The following is a 16345-nucleotide window of genomic DNA, read 5'->3' on the forward strand; positions in this document are numbered from 1 at the left end:
AGAAAGCAGAAATCTATTGTGGAAGGTTTGGTTTGGATTCATTGAAATGTGGTTTTGCAAAGTCATTTTCAGTGATTGTTCTTTTAGTTGTATTAAAAATATACTCACAAACTTCAAAAAAGTTAATACATCATTGAAGGTGGTGAAAGGTGACAAGCTAGTCAGCAATATGCCATATCAGCATTTGGAATCATTTTCAAACAGTTACAAAACATGGGAGCGGAGGAACATACCACATGGATGCTGATGTACAACTGACCATGACATCACAATATCACAACTCCCTGGGTGTTCTGCAACTTTTAGATGTCTCTCTGCTTTAGCACACCTGAGTCAAATTATTACATCATTAGCAGGACAACTTGACTGCCTACTGAGGAAGTAATTCAGTCATTTGGTTCAGGTGTGTTGACATCTTTCAACACACCTAAATAAGACTGTCAGTGATAATTATTTCACAGAACCTCACTTTATGCATGAAAGATACAGAAGGGTTAAGCTTAGGGCTCAGATGAGACCAAAGCTGGATTTTTGTTGCTTACATTCTAAACTAACCAGTGACAGAAAACCTAACGCTCCACTGCACATTGAACACCCCACAGTTCAACCAATTAGAGCAGCATCATGCAGTAGGAATGTTTTTCCTCGACACAAACACTGGCTCCAGTCCAGGTAAGTGGAAATATTAAAGAACCTAAATACAGAGTACTGCAAGAAAATCTGTCAAAGGGTCCCTTAAAATTAAGAACTTCACAGATGCTCTCTGACCAATATGACTGAGCTTGAGCTTTGTTTGTAAAGAAGAATTGGGTGGAAAATAACCCTATATCTATTAAACATAATCACAGAGCAACTTGCTGTAATAAGTAAAGCAAAAAGTGGTTCAAGCATTGACTCAGATGGAATGAACAAAAATGCTCTGCACTTTTCACAGACTTCAATTTGTAAATTATGTTGAATGGATTCTGCTTGCTCTCCTCATGCATGTGTGGGTTCTCTCCTGGTTCTCCGGCTTTCTACCACAGTGTAAATACATAGCTGTCGAGTCAATTGATTACCGAGTGTGTTCATGCATGGGTGTTTGTCCTGTGTGTCTCTGTTTTGGTCCGGGATGGACTGGCGAACAGTTCAAGGTGTATTGCGCCTCTCGCAAAATGACCACTGGAGATAGCTGCCGGCAAATGTATAATTTTCCCTCCACTTTCCATTTATACCATATTTTGTGCTAGTCTACCACAAGAATATGACGTTTGTAGCTGTGACACAACAAGGTCACAATGTTTTGCCACACATCAATCATAACCCCACAGTCCACTCATCTAACATGATGCGAACACTGAGAAGGAACACAAATTTCGGTTGGAGTAAGGGCTTTGAATCCCTTTGGGAATGAGACCATGAACATAAAATCCCAGGGTGGGCTTAAAGAAGCCTGATTGCCGGTGATACAGCAATGTAAGGGAAATGGAAAGTGTACACAAGACAAAAACACAAAGTCACCTTATCTACAATGACGAGGTTTCACTGCAACTTTACAGAATATCAGGGGCAAAAACAGGACAGAGCAACCATAACAGGTTAGCCTATTTAAACAAGGGCACTCTGTCCGTTATCTAAATATACTGTGCTGTTAATGTGTCTGATCTGTGTTTGGACCCCCAATCTATTAACCAACAAGGCAAATCACTGCCATTGTTGTGTGACTCTACTGCAGCATCTAGTTTTTTTTTTGTGTGTGTGTGTGTGTTTTTTTTTTTTTTTTTTTTTTCCTAATGCAGCAAACTTTCAGTAGCTGCAAAACACGGTTCCTTTAGCCATTACTGGCAGAGTTGGAAAGCTTTGTCAACATCAGGCGTGCTGATTGCTGAGGCCACAGCGCTGCTCTGCTCTGGGAGCAGCACACACACACACACACACACACCCCCACACACACTCACACACACGCATTCACATCGCAGCAGTGAAAGTGGAGAGGCAGCACTTTTCACTAGATCGGCTGACAGGACTGACAGAGTATGAGAAAAAGCATTGAGACCGAATCGTTTACGATGCAAAGAACTATGTGGGAAGGGAAAGCAGGGATCCTCAAGATTCGCACAAAATGGTCATTTGAAAGCGGGGATGACTTCTGGCGTGCGGCGCACAACACTTACAGGTAAGTGCTTCTAAGTAGACAGAGCAGTGAGCAGCAGACACCCAGCGGCTGCAGCAGCACCGCGCTGCAGCATCCTGCTGTAACTGCCTCTGATCTGCTCGTATACATCACAGGTTTTTTTTTTTATATTAATCACTCCTTAAATGAATGTACCTTGGATTTGTCTGCGTGTCACTAAAATAACAAAATGAAACGCGAGTCCGGATTTAAAACTGAGAGCCAGCTGCTCCTGCAACCAAGACATCCAAACCAAATCGACTTTAATCATAAAGAAAAGCTCCTTCATTCTTACCGGCGTTTTTATCACTCATGTTCCCGCGCTTTGCAGAAGTTAAACACCGCTGGCTCGCTTCTCGCTCTTCAGTCAGGGCCGCTGATGCAGGTTGGCCCGTTTCATGCGACGTTCGGCCGAACTGGACTCCTCCGGGACCCTCTGCTGCTTTCGCTGGACTGTCACTTGATGCAGAGCGGCTCTGTGTGAACTCCTGCTTCCTTCACTGCTGCTGTTTCTGAGAGTTTCTGAGTGAGGTGGACTGAGGGCTCAGGTAAAAATGATGTAGAGGGGAGGGACTGCGTGTGTGTGTGTGTGTGTGTGTGTGTGTGTGTGTGTGGGTGTGTGTGTGTGTGTGTGTGTGTGTGTGTGTGGGGTGTGTGTGTGTGTGTGTGTGTGTGTGTGTGTGTGTGTGTGTGATTCGTGGGGTTGCAGCGCATGCAACGTGTGCATGTTGTTACACAACAAATGGAGAGTGAAAAGTAATAATGCATGCTACTGTGTATGCATTTTGATAACGAGTACTGAGGTTATCATTAACTTTTAACTTTTGCTGAACTTTTTTTTTTTAAGCAGGGGCGCCTCTAGAAAGTTTTCAAACAGGGGCCTTTCAGGGCTGACAAGTTAAAAGCCTAAACACAAATATTTGGAACAGCAAAAATGTGTGTTCTGATTGCTTTCATCAAAATCGCAAAAACAACAAATATTCAGATTGATTCATTTGTACAGTTGTGTTAATATACATTGTATAAATATTTAATCCTGCTTTCATATGAAATGAAAGTTCACTTGAACTGAAGTTAACTAGAAATCCGTCTCTTTAAATTCAGAAGTTAAATAAATTAATGAAACTTCCTACTGTAAAATTATCTTTCACACACCAACACATTTAGGCTCAAAATATACAGTAAAATGGGCCATATTACATATGTAGAGTTTAAGAGCAGAAGTTTGTAAACATTACGGAATATATCTGTAATTTTTACTATAGAGTAATTATAGAGTAATATAATAATATAATACAGTTATCAATAACATTAACAGTTGTTTTTACATACACAAAGCCTTAATCAAAACATATTTTTAAATCACAAAGATGCGACAATAACGATGACGGAGAGCCACTTTTTTTGTTTTGCACGCCATTTGTGTTTTTTGATTGATTAAAAAGAATAACAGCAAAAGAAGGGCAAGACATTTTTGATGCGTTTGAAAAAAAAACTCAAGAATTGTTTTCTTGACTTCAGAAACAGTCTAAGCTGACCTAAAGCCTTGCTTCACAACGTTTCAATATTTTTATAACCTAGTAGGCTACCAAAACAATAATGATGTACCCCAGTGAGTGCAGTGAAAAGTCACCACACCTGCTGACAATGTAATTTATAAAGCTTTTTTTTTTTCTTAGGAAAGACATATAATATTTTGCTGAGGGACATCAATATTTAATATGTGGATCAGATCAACAGTGTGTTCTGAGCATTTAATCCTGTATTGTTCCTGTTATTTGATTCTGCTGCAGTGGAATTCAGATACACATTGAGCTCTATATACACAGCGAGTGTACATTGAAAATAATTGTTCGGCACCTGTGTAATCGGTTTGTTCAAAAACCTCTTGGGACTTGCTTGTGTTGCGTAATCGAATTGCGTCAGCACAGACATACACAATTTTTATGAGTGTGCTTTTTTTCACATAAATTTCAAGTGCTCCTCTTGTTACACAATTACTCTTTTTTTTCATTTGAAATGAAAAATGATTAAACTATTGTAAAAAGTGTCCTCCCCCCTCGTGTTTATGTTTATAACTAACATCAAGATTGAAATCTCCCTCTCACATCTGTCCAAAGAAAATCACCATCATGCACTGATCCACAGGATGTATGCAGGGTGAAACAGAAAGCAAGCATGGTATTATCTCACAGGCCCATTGATCACTGTCTTGGAAACTGCCCCGTCAGCACACTAATGGGACGCTATGACAACAGCTAGAGTTTCCTCTGGAGGTATAAAAAGAGTGTGCTGCTGGTATAAGATGTTTCCAGACTTTGGGCTGAAATAGAAGCCTCAAGGCCAAACGGCATTTAGCCTCATGAGTCTGTGGGTCTAAGTCTTAGAACAAAAGCAAGAGAGTGCTTGAGCCAGCTTTTTAAAAAATTTAATCTGCATGGATACGATTGCATTAGGGTGAACAGATGTCTAACACGACTGACAAGTTGTTCTTATTGCAGGCATCATGCTTCCTGTCACATGGGCAATGACGTGCCTCCCCCCTTTCTTGTTCCGAACACAGGCTGGCGTCGGTTCGCCAGTGAATCAATGACGGGACCTGAAAGAAGACACCTCTGCGGGGTAAAATGTGAACTGCATTGATTGAAAAACGACAACAAAAAAAACGAAAAGGATGCTTAAAGGTCCTCCAGAATCTGACAAAGATGAATCAGTGTGTTGTTTTCGGCTACAGTATCTCTTTCATATGCATCTATGCATCCTTACTTGTCTGCTCCTGTGGCCTTCCCACCTCAACCTCTCCCATGTTTGCTGTTCTCACTCCTGCTCTGCTCATCCATCCAGCCTTTCCTCTCCCACATATCTGTGTCCTCCCCTTGCCCCAGACCTGCACCCATAGGATATCATCTGACTTCGCAGCATGTCCTTGGTCTTTACAGTGGCAAAGGCATATTGCTCTCCTTTCTTTGTACTCTGGATCTTTGCCCTGAAACTGTAACCCCCTCCTCCTCTCACCACCCACAGTACCACCTTTTTTTTATGGGTTCGACTGTATAATGCTCTGTTTAGCTATGGAAATTAGATTGTATTCAAATTTGTGAGCGGGATGCGCTGTCTAATTCTGTTAAGATGAATTGCTCCTACTGGTATATTCTTCCCCCTCCTCTGTCACTGCAGTTTTTGAAACAATTCTGTGTGGAGCGATACAGCTATGCAGAATTTGCATTGGAGTTGAGCCCTGCTCTGCAGACACTGCAGTGCAGCTTACTCGCTGCAAATTCTACCTTTTTTCTTACCTATTTCTGGAGTCAGTGGGCAAGTAAGCAAGAAGTTTGTGGAAGTTGTCCAAATGCCAATAGGAGCTCCCAGTGCCATCAATACAGCCCACCTACTGGCCAAGACTGCTACCATTCTGAAAGGTGTCAGAACAAACCTGCATAAGAAAAAGGATCAGGTACTATTAGCTACTATTATATGCAAGGTAGTGTGTTTTTATTATCTAAGTTTTGCCTTCATTATATTTTTTGAATGTGGCAGTAGGTTACATATGGATGAAGGGGGGGAAAAAAATCACTTGTGGGTTTGACCCGCCTCATTAAACTGCATTAATTGATTAGTCTTTTACTTACCAAAACATTTGTCTGAAGAACAAATTCTTCTTATCAGTTAGCTGACTATTATATATTTCAAACAAGGAACATATAACCAAACATGTCACTGAATTACATATGATCAAAGATCATAAATAAAAATCATGAGATCTATTCAATAATATTTTAAAGAATTCTGCAACCAAAAACAAAATATTAACAAACACAAACATAAAAGCATAACAAGGCCAATGTTATAAGCTCTTAGTTGCATTGACAGTTGATTAACCTATAAATACGTACAACTAAATTCCACCTTTTCTGAAACGTTGAAACAAGGGACCAACGAAATAAACCATAAACAAGATAACATATAAACTAAACTTCTTAGAAAAGTTTTTGACAGACTGACTGGCTCAACTGAACACTAAAAATATTGTCTAAGCTGGTTAAAGCTTAGACAGCTTCTCATCAGAACCCTGCACAATGAAAGAATGAGTGCCTTGGTGGTCTTATTCTAGCTATTGCTTTACTCACTGAACCTCGTGTGGACAGCCGCCCACCAATTTTCACATCCCATGTCTAAACTCGGCCAATGGCAAAATCTTTGCATGATTGCAACCAGTCTGAGGAACCTTCAGCTGTTGGGTTGCTGTTCACTTGGATGGGAAGGCTTCAGCTTTAGTGATGCCTTACGCAATTTTTTGCACTCATAACAAGGCAACAAGCCCTAATATGTTGACGTTTTAGGATGTTGTCGTGATGAAGGCATTTTAAAATTGACATGTTATAGTAATCATGTAATAAGTAATGTGTGTCCTGGAAGCCCTGCGAACAAAATGATGGAGAATAAATTGTTTTGAAGCCACAGTGTCAAATTTATAGTAACCATTTAAATGAATTAATAAATAAAATAGGTAACAAGATCTAACGGTTTGAAATAAAACAAAAACAATGATTCCTAATGTTGCTAAACTAATTTGACGTATTACTGAAGTTGTCAATGTAAATCTATACCTTATTGCTATGATAATGTAGATAACAGCAAAGACTTTTTTTCATTACTGCTGACTTGCATGTCTACGTAGGCGAAACGTCACTGAGCATCACAACGTAGGTTTTCAAAATAAAAGTACCCATAGACATATCTAAAGAACTGAGGAGACTTTATTCATGTAAAACTGTACAGCTGTGGATCAAGAGACCCACTGCACTGAAAACTTCATGGTCATTCCACCAAATATTGATCTCTGAAGGCTTCCGGAGTCAAATCATTGGTATTGTTGTTTCTAAATGAATGTGAAATTGTTTTCTTTGCATTTTTTGAGGTCTCACAGCACTGCATGTTTTTGTTGTTGTTATTTTCTGTCAATAAATATTACATTTTTGCTTGGAATTTTGGAGACATGTCAGTAGTTCATGGAATAAAATAACAATGTTTATTTTATTTAAGCATATAACTATAAAAAGGAAAAACCAGAGAAACTGTTCATTTTAAGTGATCTCTTAATTGTTTTCAAAGCCGTCGGACTCTTTTTTTTTTTTTTTTTACAAGCGTCCGTGAAGGCAGCATCAGCTCGAGTCTGACAGGGGGGAGGGGCTTCGAGCAGGAGGTCACAACAATCATGGCGTGCAGAGGATTTATCATAAAATGGGGCAAAACAGAGTTCTGTAGATCGCCAAATACCTTTCCCAGATGCTCAAGGTGAGCAGTAAAAGCGGCGTTCAGCGTCAGTCTGTCTGAAGAGGATTAACCCTGACAGGAGACGTGTGTGTCGAGGTTTTTCCTCTCGTCTAGTAATGTTTAGTTACCTAACCGTTCTGCCATTGTAAATGCAGCTAACTTTGTTTGGGGTTGGAAACCGGGGTCGCCAGTGTCATTGACAAATATTACTGTGTTGTCATTACTAATTTCTGATGATGGCCAGTGTTATTCCACTGCGGTTGCTTGTTTAAGGCTGTGCTAAACGGGCTGAAGTACACACACGCTGCATATTATGCAACGCGCATTAAATACTTCATGTGGTTGTAACCAGAGGACATTTAACATTTTGCCATTTAGTTGTTAGGTTTTGTTACTGTACGTAAACGCTAAGGATGCAGTACGGGGTCCGCTCTTAGAGGTTGAAAACAAAACTTGGCATAGCTATTTCAGCGAGTGCTTAGGGACTGTCAACAAATAGCAACACCTGGCTATTATCTAGACATAGAACTGTCAGATTCGTTGCTAAAATGAAAATGTTTAGTGTCACCAAGCCGCAGTGTTTTTGTTTGTTTCTTGTTGTTTGGTTGTGTGTTGTGTGTGGTTGAATTAAATTAATTGATCATTAATTTAAGAGTAATAACCATTTTACTTAGGTAGTTAGCTGCTTAACATAAATGGTGCAAGTTGTTCAAATGTTAGTTTAAGAATAGTAATACCTCATAGAGGTTTCTTTAATTTCTATACTATGACTCTCCATTGTTTCCATAACTGAAAATATTTCCAAAAAGCCGAATTTCTCATGTTGTAAGCATGGGACGTGTAAGTCAGGAGAACGTAGTACCCTTGTGACTTTTAACCAGCACTTTCTCTTGCATCCTCTCAAGCTCATCAGACATTCCTGTAGCTTTCAAGCTACAGGAATGTTATTGGGGAATAATATTTAGCCTATTAAACACTTCACTTTTTAAATCTTTACTATGACTTCATACCAGCCCATGCCGTAGGTCAGGTGTGTCAAACTTCTTTTCGGTTTGGGCCAAATCAAGATCATGAAGGCTCTTAAAGGGCCGGTTGTGCCAGATAAAACCTGTTCACAAGCTGTTAATATGTCAATAAATTCTTAAAATTACATAATATTATTGATCTTTTTGTTTACTCGCTGTATAAATCATGGACTATAATCATACATCAACTAAATTCTCAAGAAACTGGAGGGATTGATTGATATAAATTGGCAGTAAACAGATAAAAACTGCATTGATATGATTGATAATATAATATTTAATCACACTTAGTGTTTAGTCTAGACTGTAGAGGGCCACATAAAAAGCTACGGCGGGGCGCATTTAGCCCCCAGGCCTTGAGTTTGACACATGTGCCGAAGGTAAAAGGTTTTACTTGTTTTTTTTTGTACAGGCTCAACCCTTACCAGCAACAGAGGAGTGGGTTCCGCCAGGAAGCTAAAAGAACAGATACCAAAAAGGGAAACGTCAACCAGCAACAAATCAAAACGTCACCCGCTGAGGCTGGCACACCGGGACCCCCGCCTCCTCCCAAAGTCCGACGGCCAAGGCTCTTTAGACCCCTTATGTTCACAGTAGGGGTATGCTGATCTCCGAATTATAACTAAATCTGAATATGAAGTATAGTAAGAAAAGAAGATCCATTTTTAATCTCTTGAAGTACAAGTCTTTTCTCTATTAACAGCACAGAGCAATTATAGATGACTAGGGTCTAGGGAATGCCGGTTCCAGTATTGACTCCATGCCAGTTTGCAGGTTGTTCCTTTGGTGGGGCGGCCATTTTGCAGTATGAGAATCTGAAAGCAAGAGTTCAAACTGCAAAAGATGGAGAAGAGTTAGAAAAACTCGTAATGGTAAGGATTTTACAAAACTGTTTTACTCTGTTTACCATCACTTTCAACTTTTGCTTACTGTTCAGTTAACAATCAGCTTAATTTGAGTCAGTTCCCCATCATTTTGTCAACAAGGGTTCCCAGGACATGGCATACTGGCACGACTGGTGGAACCAACTGTCCGGCTTCCAGCGGCAGCTCTTTCTCCTGATGTCCATGGTAGACGACTTCTGGAGAAGCCTTACAGAGGGACAGAGGACAGCTACGGGTAGTTTGAACAGCAGATATATTTTGGATCTCATCAAGTTTGGATGTCGGTGTGTTTGCAAAGGTTTAAAAGCAATGCAATTTCTTCTTAACATCTTCCAGGAATTATAGCTTTAAACGCTGCAGTTCTGTGTTGCTGGAGGATCCCGGCGATGCAAAGAACTATGATTAAGTACTTCACATCCAACCCAGCCTCCAGTGAGTGTGGTTGTTTGTTGTGGAAAGTTAAAAGAAGTAACTCAAATACAACTGTAATGAGTTAATTTGTTTTCTATGCTCTGCTGTTGGTCTTTTTTTAAAAAAAATATATATATATATATTTTCTCCTACCCAGAAACACAGTGCCTTCCCATGATTCTGTCTTCCTTCAGCCACTACTCCATTATCCACATGGTGGCCAATATGTACATCCTATGGACGTTTTCCTCTGGTATCGTCTCCCTCCTCGGCAAAGAACAGTTTCTTGCAGTCTACCTCTCAGCTGGTAAGTGGAGCAAAGGACAGAATCAATAATGGCCAAGTATTAAAACAATAGAGCAGTTTTATTTTGACCTAAAATAAGATCTTAAGTCAAAATAAGATTTATTTGGGGGTTGATGTGGTGGCGCAGGGGGTTAGCACCCCCCACGTTTGGAGACCTCAGTCCTCGACGCAGATGTCGTGGGTTCGACTCCCGGGCCCGGTGACCTTTGTCTTTCCCCCTCTTTCCTGTAGGAAATGTAAAAAAAAAATGCAAGCCCCTAGCGCGGCAAAAAAGTCTTCGGACAAAAAAAATGGACAAAAAAAATATATATATTTACTTACTTCTTATAATGTAATTTTTTGTAGTTGTACAAAATCCTGATATTATTGAGAAAATATTCAATAATTATGTAGAAAAGGTAGGTCAGGTATTTTTTTTTTTTTTTGTTGTGATTGTTTTGTGATTAAACTCCAGGTTTTCATATGTGTAGTTGATTTAGATTAGGCTGCATAACTCATTCAAGATCCAATACTTTATGAACCAAACAGCAGTCTGGAGTTGGTCTTTGACACTTTTCATATTTTTGTCATTGTGCTGTGTTCTGATGTGTTCGGGTAGCAGCACTCTCCAGTCTAGCCACTAGATGCCACAAAAGTATACCTATTGCCCTTTCATATCCATTGTTTAAAATGTGGCAATGTCCACGGGCAAAATTTGTTTTGATTTACTATACATCTTTTTTTTAAATGACTGAAAGTGTATGCTGTTTAGCTGTTTTACCATGAGAAACAAGAAGACTTCAACTGCATCATTTAAGTCTAAAAACTAATATTCGAGATCATGTTATCCTCTTTGTGGAACTGGAACTCAGGTCCATTATGGGGAAAAAGTTAGATTATATTCCCTTTTCTCATCTTTTTAAAACATTGCAAAAATATGTTTTTTTTTTTTTTTCTTTTTGGAAATTTCAGGCGTGATATCTACTATGGTCAGTTATGTTTGTAAAACCGCCACCGGGCGATTCTACCCATCACTTGGGGCGGTAAGAATGTTTTTAACCTAACATTTTATTATGAACGGTGAAAAGATCGTGATCTATGACTTCATTTTATTCACAGTCAGGTGCTGTAATGGCTGTGCTCGCTGCAGTCTGTACGAAAGTACCAGAGGCCAAGCTCGGCATAATCTTCCTTCCTATGGTCACTTTCACTGCCGGAAATGTACGTTTCATAAATTCTACTGTTGTCCTGTCCTCTGTGTGTCAAAGGTCTCTGGATGTTTGCTTTTTCTTACATTAAATGTGTAATGTCATTCCCACATTGTGTTTTTGCTGCAGGATAAAGATTTAAATCTGTGCATGAACAAAGCAAACACGTGTATGAATGTGTGAATGTGTAAGTACGCATGTCTGAATGCACAGCATTCAGCAGTGCGTTGTTTAGAATTTTAAATTTCTGTTTTTTTTTTTATTTGCTTTTAGGCTCTCAAAGCACTTGTGGCCATAGATGCGGCGGGGCTCATCTTGGGGTGGCGGCTGTTTGATCATGCTGCTCACCTTGGCGGAGCTCTCTTTGGAGTGTGAGACCCTGATCCTTAACTCTCTTTTCAGCTTTCTTTTAATTTGCATCAATCACATTTAGCTTTTTGATTGATGCAAATGTCACTTAAAAGGGAAATCTACTCCTTCTGTCTCATTTCAACCATCTCCTGTTTTGTCTTACAGCTGGTATGTGGCGTATGGTCACAAACTAATTTGGAGAAGGAGGGAGCCTCTTGTGAAGCTGTGGCATGAGCTTCGCTCTAAGGGTGGCAAGGGATCGAGACCCGGCGGGGGGCCTGAGGTCAGAGGTGGCGGTGGTGGACAGTAGTAGCAGTAACCATCAACCAGCCTTACCTAAAGGTCCCCGGAGTTCTTTACCAACAGAAATCCTCTGGTCATGGAAAAGATCTGGATGTTTTCAATTTGTTGAAATGGGTTGTTATTTTTTATGAATAAATACAAAAATATGCAAACATCTAATCTGTTCAGTTTCAACAGTGAGTTAGTTTGTTTTGATGGGGCCATATTGGCATTTTAGGTGCTTCCTTCCTTAAGCATGGTACTACCGTTTGTTTCATTCTGAAGCTTTGATATAAGTTTTAAAAAGGTCATTGCTGTGTTTAAAAAAAATATAAAAAAGTATCATCTCTGATGCACAGAACATTCATTTTTCTTGTTTGGATTTGTTTATGAACTACCAACCATAGTTCTGCCAAGTCCTGTGAAACAAATGTGATTTATATTTGTCTGCACAGATGAACGTTTTGGATCAGTTCTGCCATCTTTAATATTAGAGGCCATATTCGTTCTGTGTTCTAATTATGCTGCCAACAACCGTCTTGTGGACAGAAACAAAAATAACGTTTGATGTTGGGTAAACTACCGTTGTACTGCAAGATTTAACTTGACTTTTTGCTACATTGTGAATACTGTCTCGGTGTAATTTATCATAAGTGGTATTTGCCCAGTTTTAATACTAAGTCCAAACAACATATATGTTGCAATGTTTTGACAAGTGAAATCTTAGATCTGAAAAGGATGAACTTTCTTTTTATCGTCACTGAGTGCAGACATTTTCTTTGACATAAAATGACATCTGAGTTATAACCAACCAAATTGTCCTCTTTTGTAAACCTGATTTTTTTTATTGTTATAATTTGCTATCTCTATTACCGTACTACGACAAAATATATTCCTAATATTCTGTGTGACTTGCCCCAACTAAGGATGAGTGGCAACTTTTTTAATCTAACACTGCTATTTTGCTATATGCACATATAGCAAATAGCTGCAGCCTAAAATTCTTCATACCTTTGGTTATCTTTTTTCTTCGCTGGATATTGTCATGTTTGCAAGTAGAATGATTAGCGTTAGAAAGGAGGCCCACCAACTTCAAAGACTTGGAGATCATCACCAAAGGTAAATCATGAAAATGGCAATGGAAACTTCAAAAAACTTGATCAGTAATTATGAGGAGTTCCTCATTTCTGTAATGTCAATCAAGATTTGTCCATTGATTATTGAGAAGGGGAATAAATCTCAGGCTAACTCATTAAGAGTGAATAAAGTATTCTTTAATTGTTTTTAACTGTCACAAATAGGACAGAGTCCTTAAATTGGTACAGAATTTTTTTTTATTAAAAGAAAACCCAACTTAAATCATATTCTTTGAATTCTGAAGATGTGTGTTTCTTAGGGTCTTAGTTCTTAGTAAAAATGAACCATATGAATAATTTTCTGGGCCTGTATTAAATTTCATTTCTTAAAAAAAACAACTATATGCCTGTATATAATAACTTATGTTTTCAAACCTACTATTCTTTTTGAATTGCAGTTCAGCAAGTGATTCTATCAAGAATACATTTTTACATCTGACTCTTCTGTGTTGTCATCACTATCTTGCGATGAGAACGACCTTCGAATCACATGAGACTTAAAGCATCAGCTGATTGTCATGAGAAGCATTAACTAATCAAACAAGTCTACCAAAGTCCTCAGCCATCTCATCTCTTACTTTGGCCCAAATCATCCACTTGTAACTTCTTCATCCCCTACTCTTGTGATTGGCATAGCTTGGGAAACCAAATTGGGAAACCATGAGGTTGGAGTAGTAGAGCGGCATGAAGCCATAGATCTGCGCCAGCCGGTTCAAACAGTACGATCTCTGGAGAAGGTGCTCAGGACGATGCCACATTCCCTGATATCCACTGCTGGCATCTTTCTCAAGGTTGCGCAGGTCCACAGGCTTGACAAAGATCCCTGAAGGTCTGTGGACTCTGCCTGAATTTGAGTGTTTTCTTAAATACAGAGCAACAGCAAAGTTCACAGCGATATCGTCACAGTTTTGGGTTTCGTCAACTAAGGCGTGTACTTCTTTAGGCTGATCCTGGAATAGTTGTAGGTAGCGCTGATGGAAGAAGGCAGCACCGATCAGAACCATAGAATACCTGCAGGGAGAACAGAACTAAGTAAGAGCAAACACAACAAGGACCCCAAACTGAAGTCAAATGCAAGGGCAACTTACATGTCTCCTCCAGCTGCTTCTGGATTCTGCAGCTCAAAGCTACCATAACTGTAAACTCCTCCAGCTGTTGAGACGTGTTTCCGAGGGACAAATCCAACAATTTGGTCTGGAAATTGCTTCAAGACATAGAAATGTAGCGCTCAATTATATGACTAACACAGTTAATACAGTTATTTTACAACCCCTCAGTCATAAGACTAGAAATGCTGCTTTAATTTAATAGACAATGAATCGTATTACCTTCCACACCGAAAAAGCAAAAGTGATGTCAGGAACACTGACAAGGGTGTCATCATCCAGCATTAACACAGCTAAATGGTTAAGAGAAAAAGAATCAGAAGGGATCAAAAGAGAAAAAACTCAAATACTAGTAAAAATTGACAAAAATTAAATAAAAATTTCCTGTCAGATATCCATTTTTCTTCAAGGTCTCTAATTGATCAACTCTACTTTTTTTAATAAAGAGTTATGAAAGAAAATAATGTGCAGCAGGTGCTTTGATAGAATTAGCAGTTTACTAACCAACCAAAAATGACAAAATACAAGAATATAATTATGCACGTCTCTGACCTTCACGTAATATAAAAAGTGCATCAAACTGCATCCTGTTGGTTGATTGAGTTCAAAGTTTTATTATATAATACATATAGGAAAAACTCAGAATTTTTGGTGTTTGTCTTGCCAATAATTTAATATTTGATGAAGTAAAAATGGTCTAATTCTAGTCTCCGCTCTGTTGAATGGCACGACTCTGGTTAAATGAAATTTTAAAAAATCTGTGAATATTTTACACATTGATGTAAGTTAAAAATGCACTGACCATTGGTGGCAATCTCAGAGAACGGCTGTAGCCTGTTGCGCATTTGGTTTTTTGCCTGTTCTTTAAAGACCACCCGGACTGGATGAGGACCCAGGGATTCCCACAGCTTGGCCGGAGTCTGCTCCCTGATGTTATTCCAAACTATGATGATCATCTGAAGATGAGGCACTGCCTGGTAATGGTTCAGGAGTTTGAGTAAAATGTCTGTGCGGTTGTAGGTTTGGATGATGATGGTAAACTTCTCTTCTGGGGCATCTGCAGGTTGACCCTGAGCAGGGTTTCCGTTTTGCGGCGCTGCTCTGCGCAGCACTCCCAGGAACCCAGCAACATCTCCATGCTCCTCGGCAGGGGGCAACAGAGCCGTCAAGGCAGCTCCGACCAAGAAGATCAGCAGGAGTGGAAAAATGATACACTTTCGCCGAATTCCAAAGCAGCAACGCGGAAGCCTGCAAACAAGAGGAGACATACACTGACTTTTTTTTTTTTTTTTAGAAAAAACAATGTAGTAACTGAATGCTGTGTTTGATTTTAATTGGTAATCATGTGCAGTACACAGCTTCAAACATAATTTCCTGACCCTTTTTCATCTCACAACAACGAACTGAAACTTGGCAAAATAAAATTTTTGCCCAGAGGCAACTACGTGCCATTATGGAAAAAAACATTGTCTTCCAACAAAGAAAATTCTGATGTTTGCAATAAGGTAGATATGATATTCTGTAGTCTTCAGGTTCTAATGTCACACTGAATTTTGCCCCTCTAATTTATTAATGAAATGGACACATTTAGTTTATGTAGAAGATAGAGCAGAAGATCACAGAGAAGAACTGATTTAAGAGCAACTTCTCTGCTAAAGACAAAGCAGTGGTATACGCAGCAGCAGCTCCTTGTTTAACTTGCACATTGCAAGTGATATTGCAGGCAAGAAACCACAAAAAAAAAAGTTTCAAAATACACTTACAATACGTTCATTTGCAGCATTTTTAAAAAAAAAAATAAACACACTCGTCATTCCCAATCCTAATCAGCTATATTATAGAATACGGATGAAACAGTTTTCCTTTGTTGTTCTGGGACGGGTCAAATCGATATTAAAATATCAGAGTCTCGTGCACTGATTTGATCAACATTCCTCGCTTTTTGTTTCCATGACTGCTCATGTTTCTCTGCTGATGCTGTGAACTTTGTCCGGTGTGTTGCAAATGTTTCTCTCTGTTGAGTTTAGTTTTTTTTTTTTTCGCATCTCATTAGTTTAGCTTTTCTACTCCTTTATTTATAACTCACCTCATTTTGTTTGCGTTGAAATCATCTCGTTCTGGTTACTGTGGCGCCATATTTGTTGCGTAGCAATGACGTAACTAGCTGGCGTGGGAAAAAAAAGAGAAGAAATCTGCTTTCTCTGCTTTTAGAGTCAGACGTGAAAAAGTGT

At 39.2% G+C, this 16345-nt stretch overlaps 2 protein-coding genes across 3 annotated transcripts; one reads left to right on the forward strand and one right to left on the reverse strand.

Moving 5' to 3' along the window:
- Nucleotides 1-7325: 7325 nt before the first annotated feature.
- On the forward strand, nt 7326-12688 carry parla (presenilin associated, rhomboid-like a). 2 transcript variants are annotated; one of them, XM_055032859.1, is made up of 10 exons: nt 7326-7447; nt 8864-9050; nt 9219-9323; nt 9438-9570; nt 9672-9767; nt 9904-10053; nt 11004-11074; nt 11151-11252; nt 11513-11610; nt 11756-12688. In XM_055032859.1, the coding sequence occupies exons 1-10, from the start codon at nt 7368-7370 to the stop codon at nt 11898-11900; spliced, it is 1167 nt and encodes a 388-aa protein (XP_054888834.1). In that variant the 5' UTR covers nt 7326-7367; the 3' UTR covers nt 11901-12688. The 2 variants fall into 2 exon arrangements, with proteins under 2 accessions (XP_054888834.1, XP_054888835.1); XM_055032860.1 differs by lacking the exons at nt 11513-11610; nt 11756-12688 and adding an exon at nt 11369-11445.
- A 436-nt stretch (nt 12689-13124) lies between these two features.
- On the reverse strand, nt 13125-16265 carry extl2 (exostosin-like glycosyltransferase 2). Its single transcript, XM_055032863.1, has 5 exons — nt 16201-16265; nt 14917-15362; nt 14337-14407; nt 14097-14212; nt 13125-14019 (listed from the first exon to the last, which is right to left on the reverse strand). Exons 1-5 carry the CDS (start codon nt 16203-16205, stop codon nt 13617-13619), a joined length of 1041 nt encoding a protein of 346 aa, XP_054888838.1. The 5' UTR covers nt 16206-16265; the 3' UTR covers nt 13125-13616.
- Between the last annotated feature and the right edge of the window lie 80 nt (nt 16266-16345).

This window comes from Poeciliopsis prolifica, unplaced genomic scaffold (genome assembly GCF_027474105.1).
Source record: "Poeciliopsis prolifica strain line A6 unplaced genomic scaffold, Auburn_PproV2 SCAFFOLD008, whole genome shotgun sequence".
Lineage (NCBI taxonomy): Eukaryota > Metazoa > Chordata > Actinopteri > Cyprinodontiformes > Poeciliidae > Poeciliopsis > Poeciliopsis prolifica.